Source organism: Salvelinus fontinalis, chromosome 7, assembly GCF_029448725.1.
Source record: "Salvelinus fontinalis isolate EN_2023a chromosome 7, ASM2944872v1, whole genome shotgun sequence".
In the NCBI taxonomy this organism is placed as follows: Eukaryota; Metazoa; Chordata; class Actinopteri; order Salmoniformes; family Salmonidae; genus Salvelinus; species Salvelinus fontinalis.
Genome location: NC_074671.1, coordinates 53184961 through 53197242, shown reverse-complemented (window position 1 = coordinate 53197242; position 12282 = coordinate 53184961). Strand labels below are relative to the sequence as shown.

At 46.7% G+C, this 12282-nt stretch overlaps 1 protein-coding gene across 3 annotated transcripts in view; it reads left to right on the top strand.

Annotated features, from left to right (window-relative positions):
• The window catches only part of LOC129859674 (cysteine/serine-rich nuclear protein 3-like), a 30439-nt gene extending 18632 nt beyond the window's left edge, over positions 1–11807 (top strand). For 2 of the 3 annotated variants that reach the window (XM_055929734.1, XM_055929735.1), the window contains 2 exons: positions 7369–7680; positions 7905–11807. In XM_055929734.1, coding sequence (XP_055785709.1) covers positions 7369–7680; positions 7905–8882 — 1290 coding nt within the window. In that variant the 3' untranslated portion in view covers positions 8883–11807. The remainder of the gene's footprint in view (positions 1–7368; positions 7681–7904) is intronic. The other variant, XM_055929736.1, reaches the window with a different exon arrangement.
• The last annotated feature ends 475 nt before the right edge of the window (positions 11808–12282 follow it).

Below are 12282 nucleotides of genomic sequence, written 5' to 3'. Positions count from 1 at the left end.
GAACACAGAGAGACCCTCGAACATCAAAATTTTGAATAATTAAACAATATTTCTACTTTTGAGAATGTGGGAATGGTCCGTGGACACTTAAGGGACAGTCATGAAGAGTATGGTTCAATTGGTGATCTCATGAAGGACAGGAAACACACATAACTATCCCTTAAAGTGTACTTTTCCCAGCTGTCAGGAACACATCTAAATATTGTGAAACATATGTAATTAAACTATTTGTGAAAAGTAATGTTAACCTTCTAAATGAGACAATATGGGTTTTCATATAAAGTTAACCAAATCAGTGGTCACGCCCACGTAAGCGTAGGCATTATGTCGGTGTCATGGACTCGCGCCTTTTACCACAGAGTATAAAACCCACTTCCTACAAAATTTACATCAAGTCAGAGAACGCTGGGACTCCCCACGTTGGAATGGCTAGAATTCTATAGATCATTCGGTCATACAACTGTAGTTTTGGCTACACGGCTTGAAATGGTTAAACTACGAGACTATCGATCACTACAGAATAAGAGCAAATCTTAGACGTATAATTACTAGTCTGTCTCTAGAAATTCCGTAAGTCTAGTACGAGAATACCGACAATCGCCGAAACATCTATTCTAAGAACATTGTACGCCTGACGTATCGATTACAACAGACACTATCCAGAGCAGCGGAGGAAGCTACAACCACGAAGGACATTGTGACTTCTGAGGAAGTTAACCAGAAACTCTCTGATGAACTGACTCTCCAGCAGACGGACAGGCGATTCCAACAGAGAAGACAACAACGACATACGGACGTAAATATATACATTGAAATTATTCTCGAATGAGCGGCCGCTCATGTGCAAAGGATTAGCATTTCAATGAATATAATTATCAACTGTCTGTAGTGAATCCATTTCGTCTTTCCCGCTTTTTCTCAGTCCCCACCCCTTACATTTGTCCTACAAGCCGTCATATCGGCTTTGTCCGCTGGTGTAAAGGCAGTCAATGTTGTTCTCCTCCTCAAACGAGGAGGAGCATGGATAGGACCAAGATGCGGATTGAGGGAAATAAGCCATCTTTTAATGGAAACAGCAAAACAAGACACTACAAAAACTACAAAACAACAAACGTGACTAACCTTCAACTGTCCTGTGTGGACACAGGAACAAACACCCACAAAACACCAGTGAAACCCTGGCTGCCTTTGTATGACTCTCAATTAGAGACAAACAATACACACCTGTCTCTAATTGAGAATCATACCAGGCCGAACACAAAACCCCACATAGAAATACAAACATAGACAAACCCACCCAACTCACACCCTGACCAACTAAAATGAATACAAAACAAAGGAAAACAGGTCAGGAACGTGACAGAACCCCCCCCTTAAGGTGCGAACTCCGGGCGCACCAGCACAAAGTCTAGGGGAGGGTCTGGGTGGGCGTCTGTCCACGGTGGCGGCTCTGGCGGTGGACGAGGTCCCCACCCCACCATAATCAATCCCCGCTTCTTTATCCCCCTCCCAATGACCACCCTCCCACTAACCCCACCTAAATGAAGGGGCAGCACCGGGATAAGGGGCAGCACCGGGATAAGGGGCAGCACCGGGACAAGGGGCAGCACCGGGACAAGGGGCAGCACCGGGACAAGGGGCAGCACCGGGACAAGGGGCAACACCGGGACAAGGGGCAACACCGGGACAAGGGGCAGCACCGGGACAAGGGGCAGCACCGGGACAAGGGGCAGCACCGGGACAAGGGGCAGCACCGGGACAAGGGGCAGCACCGGGACAAGGGGCAGCACCGGGACAAGGGGCAGCACCGGGATAAGGACCAGCACCGGGATAAGGACCGGCAGGTCCTGGCTGAGGGACTCCGGCAGGTCCTGGCTGAGTGGCAGCTCCGGACTGTAGGGCAGCTCCGGACTGTAGGGCAGCTCCGGACTGTACGGCAGCTCCGGACTGTAGGGCAGCTCCGGACTGTAGGGCAGCTCCGGACTGTCGGACGTCTCTGGCAGCTCCTGACTGGCGGGCGTCTCTGGCAGCTCCTGACTGGCGGGCGTCTCTGGCAGCTCCTGACTGGCGGGCGTCTCTGGCAGCTCCTGACTGGCGGGCGTCTCTGGCAGCTCCTGACTGGCGGGCGTCTCTGGCAGCTCCTGACTGGCGGGCGTCTCTGGCAGCTCCTGACTGACGGACGGCTCTAGCGGCTCCTGACTGACGGACGGCTCTACTGGCTCGGGACAGACGGGCGGCTCTAATGGCTCGTGGCAGACGGATGACTCAGATGGCGCTGGGCAGACAGATGGCTCAGACGGCGCTGGGCAGACAGATGGCTCAGACGGCGCTGGGCAGACAGATGGCTCAGACGGAGCTGGGCAGACGGGCCGTTCAGGCACCGCTGGGCAGACGGCAGACTCTGGCCGGCTGAGACGCACTATAGGCCTGGTGCGTGGTACCGGAACTGGAGGTACCGGGCTGAGGGCACGCACCTCAGGGCGAGTGCGGGGAACAGGAACAGGGCACACTGGACTCTCGTGGCGCACTCTAGGCCTGGTGCGTGGTACCGGAACTGGAGGTACCGGGCTGAGGGCACGCACCTCAGGGCGAGTGCGGGGAGAAGGAACAGTACGTCCAGGGCTCTGGAGACGCACAGGAGGCTTGGTGCGTGGTGCCGGAACTGGAGGTACCGGGCTGGAGACACGCACCATAGGGAGAGTACGTGGAAGAGGAACAGGGCTCTGGAGATGCACTGGAAGCCTGGTGCGTGGTGTAGGCACTGGTGGTACTGAGCTGGGGTGGGAAGGTGGCGCCGGATATACCGGACCGTGAAGGAGGACACGTGCTCTTGAGCACCGAGCCTCCCCAACCTTACCAGGTTGAATGGACCCCGTAGCCCTGCCAGTGCGGCGAGGTGGAATAGCCCGCACTGGGCTATGAAGGCGAACCGGGGACACCACCTGTAAGGCTGGTGCCATGTACACCGGCCCGAGGAGACGTACTGGAGACCAGATACGTTGGGCCGGCTTCATGGCACTCGGCTCGATGCCCAACCTAGCCCTCCCAGTGCGGCAAGGTGGAATAGCCCGCACTGGGCTAAGCACGCGTACTGGGGACACCGTGCGCTTTACCGCATAACACGGTGTCTGACCAGTACGACGCCCTCTTACTCCACGGCAAGCCCGGGGAGTTGGCTCAGGTATCCAACCCGGCTTCGCCACACTCCCCTTTAGCCCCCCCCCAAGAAATTCTTGGGTGAGCCTCTCGGGCTTCCAGCCTCTCATCCGTGCTGCCTCCTCAATCCACCGCTCCTGGGCTGTGGCTGCCTTCTTCACCTCCCGAGAGCGATTCTCTCCAACCCTTCCCCAGGGTCCTTTTCCGTCCATGATCTCCCAAGACCATTCCTCCTGTGTCCAGTGCCTTATTTCTTTCTCTCTCTCCTCAATCCGCTTGGTCCTGTTGTGGTGGGTGTTTCTGTAAAGGCAGTCAATGTTGTTCTCCTCCTCAAACGAGGAGGAGCATGGATAGGACCAAGATGCGGATTGAGGGAAATAAGCCATCTTTTAATGGAAACAGCAAAACAAGACACTACAAAAACTACAAAACAACAAACGTGACTAACCTTCAACTGTCCTGTGTGGACACAGGAACAAACACCCACAAAACACCAGTGAAACCCTGGCTGCCTTTGTATGACTCTCAATTAGAGACAAACAATACACACCTGTCTCTAATTGAGAATCATACCAGGCCGAACACAAAACCCCACATAGAAATACAAACATAGACAAACCCACCCAACTCACACCCTGACCAACTAAAATGAATACAAAACAAAGGAAAACAGGTCAGGAACGTGACAGCTGGGGACTTTTTCTTTGTATCATGTAGTAACCCACATATCTACAGTTTGTTTTATTTAATTCGGTGTGGTTAGATAGTAAATAAATAATTAAGCCAATTTGTATATCGACACTCTAAAATTGACACTCTATGAACAACATTTTTCGTGGTGCCCCGACTTCCTAGTTTAAAGTTACATGATTAGTTTAATTGCGTAATTAAATTACAAATAGAGCATTGCTTTGATAATATACAGTCTTCACATTTAATGATAGTCCAGACACAACAGTAGTCAACTCCATCAAACTCAAGGTAGTCAACTTCATCTAACATAGGGGTTCCTAAACTTTTTTGGCCCACAACCCCATTTTGAATTCTGAAAATTCTTGCGACCATCACATACTTTTAATGTGGGCTATGACAGTCCATTGCAAATTAGTCTGACAAAGATGCATTATCTCACCACCTCTAATCTGATGGGTGTGCTTGAGGCATGTCGCGTCAGACATTCTCAAAGTCAGGGGGCGTGGTCGACAGTGTGCACCTCATCTCTGCTGTCACATCCAACCTGGATCGATATTTATTTTTAATGTAGACGAGAGCATTGAATCCAGCTTTACACAGATATGAGCTGGTGAAGGGTATACCATGAGTTTCATGGTGCTTTCAAGACAACTAGGAAAATATGAGGTCAAATCAAAACGTCAGTGATCTTCAGGTCGGAAAGTCTGAGCTCTAGAAAGGAGCTTGAGATTCCGAGTTGAATGACCGTTCAAAACACATTTTCCCAGTCTTGAGATTTCCAAGTTCCCAGTTCTGAGTTCCCAATTGTTTTGAACTCGGCAATAATTCTTAGAGGTAGACGGCAGGGTATTCGCTTCGAGTCAGGAACCAAAACTCCTCCATAGTGACACGTAAATGCATTCCATCACATGACAGCTTGATCAGCTGTTCGATTTCACTTACCGGCATGTCAACTGAGCCAGGATCACAGTCAAATGGATTGGGAAGTAGGTCCCAAAGTGCTCTTCCAAGAGTTGGAGGTGAACAGTCATCACTCGTGTGGGACACTTACTGATGCTGTTTTCTGTTAGAAACATGCACAGCCGAGGGAAGTGGGCATGGTTCACTTTTGAAAGACTCTCCAATAATAATTATTTCCTCTGAATCCACTGATTCGGTCACTCATCTGTAGAATGTTTTTGTATTTCCCCTGCATGCTTGCGTTCAGATAGTTTAGTTACCCAAATATTTCTGTTACATAGGCTGTGATGTATTGTTGTCTCTACCTTCTTGCCCTTTGTGCTGTTGTCTGTGCCCAATAATGTTTGTACCATGTTTTGTGCTGCTGCCATGTTGTGTTGCTACCATGTTGTTGCCATGTTGTGTTGCTACCATGCTGTGTTGTCTTAGGTCGCTCTTTATGTAGTGTTTTCTCTCGTCATGTGTGTTTTGTCATATATATATTACATACTAATCAGGGGGAATGGGAACCAGGTGTGCGTAACAAAAGTCAATGCATGGGCATCTCGGCACACACAGCTAACGTTTATTTGTTGTTCAGTCAGTTTCCTCTTGATTGCTAGCAATAGCATAGCAATAGCATAGCACTAGCAATAGCATAGCAATAGCATAGCAATAGCACTAGCAATAGCATCAATTATTTGTTTAACAGTGTTATCTGCAAAGGTACTGATGTGAGTTTCTGTGCCCCTGCCTCCCCACACATTGTTTTCACCATAGAAATTGCTTCCAGTAATATCAAAGTCTCTGCAATAGTGTGTGGTTTCATACTGTAGCGTAGCAGGCCTAGCCATTCACCATGGGAATGATTCAAGTGCAACGGTCAAGTGTGCCCTTTTTCCATGATGTAAGGGCGCTCTCTGGTTGAATTTTATCTTTTCGATTTGAATCATTTCCATTTCAATTTTTAAGGTTAACCACATTACAATGATTTTGAGACACAAAGACGATGTTATAATATATTTTTTGGTATATATTTTTTTAATATTTTTTTCTTCAGGTTTTTGGAAATTCTCCCGTGACCCCCATTTTCATATTAGGCGACCCGTCCCCCCCTACGGAGTCACAACCCCTAGTTTGGGAACCACTAGTCTAACTGAAGGCAGCCGAGTCTGTCTAACGGAAGGCAGCCGAGTCTGTCTAACGGAAGGCAGCCGAGTCTGTCTAACGGAAGGCAGCCGAGTCTGTCTAACGGAAGGCAGCCGAGTCTGTCTAACGGAAGGCAGCCGAGTCTGTCTAACGGAAGGCAGCCGAGTCTGTCTAACTGAAAGTTTGGACTATGCCTTTGTGTTAAAGTATCCAGCAGTGCAGTGGCACATTCAGTGTATTAATAATAGATTGCATAAAGCACACACAGTGGCACATCTCCAAGTTCCTAAAGTGCATTACATTGTACACCAATGTGTAGCATGGCAACTATTTTTGTGCTAGAAATCAGCTAACAGCAGAGAGATGAGGAAGGAATGTTTGCCCATTTGTAAGCCGGGGATAAGCAGGAAAGCAGGATAGCACTAGGACTAGGTTATGAGTTCAAGGTTAATGACAAATGACATTAAAAACCTGAGTGGCACAGTCCTTTCCAGTCAAAATGACCTTTACATTCCTTATAATGTATTTCTTCAGTGTATTCACGAGCACTTTCAGCTGCTTTATCGCAGAGATTCTAATTCAACGCAAGGGGATGCGCTAACACAAGCAGTCAGCCATGTAGTTATTATCAATAATAATCCCCCTCATTGGTTTATGCCGATTCCTCTCACCTCGCTGTGACCTCGGACTTTCTTTGAACAACCTGTGTAAACCACTTGTGTTGAATTGATTTACATCACCACCCAAGGTATTATAAACAGGAGATGAGCATTTATTTCATAGATACAAGGATACACATATAAGCCCCTACAGCAGTCTATATGGCAGGACTTTACAAGAGCCTTGATACATTATACACTGAGTATACAAAACATTAAGAACACCTGCTCTTTCCATGACACAGACTGACCATGTAAATCCAGGTGAAAGCTGTGATCCCTTATTGATGTCACTTGTTATATCCACTTCAATCAGTGTAGATGAAGGGGAGGAAAAAGGTTAAACAAATATTTTTAAGCGTTGAGAATTTAGACGTGGATTGTGTGTGCCATTCAGAGCTTGAATGGGCAAGACAACAGATTTAAGTGCCTTTGAACGGGGTATTGTAGTAGGTGCCAGGCGCACTGGTTTGTGTCAAGAACTGCAACGCTGCTGGGTTTTCCACGCTCAACAGTTTCCTGTGTGTATCAACAATGGTCCACCACCTAAAGGACATGCAGCCAACTTGACATAACTGTTTGTAAGCATTGGAGGCATCATGGGCCAGCATCCCTGTGGAACACTTTTGACACCTTGTAGAGTCCATTCCCTGATGAATTGAGACTGTTCTGAGAGCAAAATGGGTTGCAACTCAATATTAGGAAGGTGTTCGGTTTACTCAATGTACATCACTAGAGAGCATCACCATCTACTCGTGTTATTTTCTTCCAGCTGACCAATAATGGCACTGTGGAGTCAGACGAGGCCGAGTCACTGACCCTGGACGACATCTCAGAGGACGACATCGACCTGGACAACACGGAGGTGGACGAGTACTTCTTCCTGCAGCCGATGACCACCAGGCGGCGCCGCGCTGTCCTCCGGGCGTCCGGGGTGCGACGCATCGACGTGGAGGAGAAGCACGAGCTGCGGGCCATCCGGGCGTCCCGGGAGGAGTGCGGCTGTGACTGCAGGGGGCTGTGCAACCCCGCGACCTGCGCTTGCAGCCTGGCCGGCATCAAGTGCCAGGTAAATGGAGCTGTGGTGAGGGTCTCCTGAATTACCTCTGTCAGTATGTTTGCCTGTTAAATGATGGCTGGCTGGCTGGCCCGCTATTGGCTAGCTGGCTGTTTGCCTGGCTGTTTGCCTGTCTCTTTGTCTGACCGTCTTGCTATGCTTATGCATCTGTCTATGTGTTCGTTATTCATTGGAAACGGAACCGTCCAGTATTGGAGGCTAACTGAGGCGTTGGTTGTCTGTCTGTACAGGTAGATCGCATGTCATTCCCGTGCGGCTGCAGCAAGGAGGGCTGCAGTAACAGCACAGGCCGCGTCGAGTTCAACCCCATCCGTGTTCGCACCCACTTTCTGCACACCATCATGAAGCTGGAGCTGGAAAAGAGCCACGAGCAACAACAACCGCAGGTCACCAATGGCTACCACGAAGAACTAACAGTCAATGTCCCTGTCCAGCGTGCTCTGCAGTACCCCCTGATGTCTGACAACATCCCAGTCCCGCAGGCTCCCATCATGCACCTGCCGACTGCCAGCGACGCTGAGCAGCATCTAGAAGAGGAAGTGGATGAAGATGAGGAAGATGATGAGGAGGAGGATGAGGACGATGGTAGTAGTTTATGTAGTGGCCTGTCGGACTGCAGCACCGACAGCCTGCACAGTAGTGACTCTGAGGAGGAAGAGGAGGAGGAAGATGACTGTGAGTCTATGGAGGAGGGGGTGAGTGGACCCCCAGTCTCTCACACAGAGGTGGTTCCTCTCTCCTCTGTGTTGGGTTACACTGATGGCACACACACCAACACCAACCGCGCTAACCCCATCTCATACTACCACAACCCTTCATCAGGGTACTACCAGATGGACAACTCAGCCAACCTGAACCCCACACCCAAAGCCCCTAGTGAAGCTCCCTCACTCCCCAACAGGGAGGGGGCCACCGATGGCCCCACGGTCGTGTCACAGGAACAGCCTAAAACCACCTCCGAGCCGCACACAGACCACCTCAGCCAGATAGAGGGACTGTATATGCATTTTCCCCACACTGACAAAGCACCAGCAGCCAACGCCTGTTCCTCAGCCCCGCAGCAGAGCAACACTCCCCACAGTGGGGAGACTAGTACACTACACCATGAGCAGCCCTTTCAGACACAGGTTAGCGTTTTTCATCATGAATCTTGTTCTAGTGGCAGCTCTGCGGAGTGGTCACTAGCTGGCACAGCCACAAAGTCATAAAATCAGATTTTAAACCTAACCTTAACCCTGAACCTAACCACACTGCTAACCCTAATGCCTAACCCTTAAGTTAAGACCAAAAGCACATTTTAGAATTTTTACAATATAACCAATTTTGACTCAGTAGCTGGCCTATCTAAGGGGAAATCGCTCAGTTCTGCCTCCAGGACAAGACTCATGACAATAATTGTCAATCAGCCTTTCAGACAGACATGGACGGTAATGATTTTATACTGTCACTGAAGAAAAGCACACGGTCTGAGGTATCTGTGGGGACTGAGGAGCAGCAAAGCCAAGGGTCTTTCAACGGGCTGGCTGAGGCGTCCTCTCTCCTACCTGAGAATAAAAGGGATCCACCAATTCTAGAGACTAACACTAGTCACTAGCAGTGTCAGGTAGACTTGAGGCAAGTTCAATGAAACTGGTTAGTGTGATAAGTCAAATAAGCATTCCTTTGCAGTAAGTATGCACATTTGAATTCATGTGCTGACCAACTTAAAGGGTTAAAGGGATACTTCAGAATGTTGACAATAAAGCCCTTTATCGCCTTCTCCAGATCCAGATGAACTCGTGGATACCGTTTGTATGTCTCTGCATGTAGTTTGAAAGAAGTTGCTAACTAGCGTTAGCGCAATTGCTAACTAGAGTTAGCGCAATGACTGGAAGTCTATGGAAACCAGATGCTAGCTGTGACCATAGACTACCAGTCATTGCACTACCACTAGTTAGCATTGGCTTGCAAAACTACCTCTAACTTCCTTTGTACTGGATGAAGGATGCAGGGACAAAAAGATGTATCCATGAGTTCATCGGACTAGGACTGGAGAAGTAGATAATGGGCTTCATGGCCAAAATCCTGAAGTATCCCTTTACTAGTGAAACTACATGATGTCAGTATCAATTCATTTTCTGTACAGGAATAATGCTGTTTTTGACCTATCCTAGAAACTGGGTTGTCAGTTTGATTGAATAGAACCTGAAGGACAGTGTTTGTTGTTTTTCACTCCTGATGAATGTACCTTTTTAAAGCGAACGATTAGGTTTCAAAGGCAAGTTGTGGGGTTTTGCCTCAGAAGGATCTTTGCACATTATTGCACACACACAGTTTCCATGTCCTGGATCTGAATGTCTAACAGCTATTGGACAATGACTGTGAAATAGTTAGAATTAAACAAAACGATTCCTTATTTCAACAATATAACCATGTTGAATGGGAAAATGAAAAGATAATCTAATTTTAGTTAAACGAATGAACTAAGATAGACAGTAGGGCTCGGACGATATCAGTAACGCGATACTTGTTAGTAGCGTGTCAATGAAACAAAACACGAAGCGGATTTAACTTCTTTAGGAAAACAGCCCTAATGTTGGAAATAAACATTGCTGTCGGCCAGAGTCACATGTCTTTATTTTCCATGTTATAGCTCACAGCATTTATATATAGCAGGTTTTTAAAAGACCTGGAGCGTTTTGTCTGCTTCGTGTTTCAATTTTTGCAGTACTGGTATAGTCACAGCCTTAGTAGATTGAGCTTTTATATGGAGTCAAGTGGAAAATGTATATAGCTGCAGTTTATTTATGGCTATACAAAGTTTATGTAATATTATGTGCGTTTTGATAATGAGAGCATGCTGTGGATTTTGAGGTACTACAATTATTAAGCGTCGGTCTCTGATTTGTGTTGTCTCATAGATGTTGAATACTTTGCATGTGTTTTGTTGAAAGGAAAACGCCCCGTTTAAAAATGAAAGTCGTTTTTTAAAATTGTATATGCAGTGAGAATGTCAAAAGGAAACACATGAAAGAACATCTATACTTTACATTAGATTGGACAATCCTCCAAGATACTGTCGTTAGAGACACAGACTTATAATCGTCTCTAGTCTTACCACTACATTTAGGTCCATTTTCAATTGGACCATGAAACTTGGAAAATGTACGTCATTTGAAATCGTTTTAAACGTCTTGCTCAATTTCATGAGACCAGCTATATTTTCAGTGCTGCTATTATGATTTGTTATAACGTTTTATTGTCACATGCACAGGATACAGCAGGTGTAAAACAGTACAGAGAGAACCTTAACTTGCGAGCTCTTTCCCAAAAATGCACAATAACGGTAGTAATACAGATAAGAAATAAAACGCGTGAAATGCGACAGAAGAAAAACAGAAGAGTAGAGTTATATAACGTTCTTCTATACAGGTCAGTACGGTGCCAGTACTGTTATTTCAATGTGCAGGGGTACTGGAGTGATTGAGGAAGGAATGGACCTACTCAATCAAAACATGTTCTTTGTCTCCACTCTCTTTTCTCTATGTATCCAGTCTCTTCATCTAGCCCTTTTATGGTTCTCCTCGCTCTCTTTCGCTCTCTCTCTCACGCTCTCTTTCTCTTGCTCTCATGACCTCTCTCTCCTCTCACCCAGCCTGTGACATCATATCACGTCAGCCAATGAGGTGGTGTGTAGCGTAAGGGTGCCAAAGCGTTCATGTTCAGGTAATCTATAGTGAAGTAAGCTACGTCTGTACCAGTCTCTGATATTCTGCTGTAGATATGATTTGGTAGTCTATATTGTGGTCAATGTGGAAATGGGTATTTATTGTGGTTTATTCTCGCAGCAGTCTGTTGTGTCATGAAGGCCTTGAAGTGCACAGAGCTCATGTTGTTTTTGGCTTTGTCCCAAATGGCACCTTATTCCCTTTATAGTGCACTTTTTTTGAACAAGGAAGCAGTACGATTATAGGGTATTTGGGACATAGACTTCCTGTTCTGTTTAGTTTTGTTACAGAATGTCTCTTTGTTTATCAAGACTGCCTAGAACTGGGGGCCAAAAATAGATTTTCTCTGTCTCTTCTTTTTTGCATCACCATTTGTTCCTTTTTCCACAAACATCAGACTTAGAGAATAAATAACCAATGGAACAATTGTGTCCCTTGTCAATCATTTTGGTTACGGATTATTATGACCTTGAGATTTTGTCAAGATGAATCATACATATCAGTAATGTATTGTTGTAATTATTAGGAAGACAAAATGTACACCCTAAACATAAAATATGTCTGTTTCAGTTTATTTTGAAAAAGTCTTTGTCAACACCCATTTTCCAGTTCCAAATGTAGCCTCTGAAATCCCCAGAGAAAACCAGTGCCATGTTGACTGTCTCGCCCCACAGAGTCAGAGTGAGATGGATTCTCCGGAATGTGTCTGTTTCCCAGGGTAACACATAGCTAAGACTGCTGTCTTGCGCTCAAGACCTCTACATTATGTAAGGAATTTGAGGAGTTCTTTCAGTAATGTCTCAGCAACTGATTATTCCAGGATATACAGTGCCTTCGAAAAGTATTCAGACGCCTTGACTCTACATTTTGTTAGGTTACAGCCTTATTCTAAAATGTATTA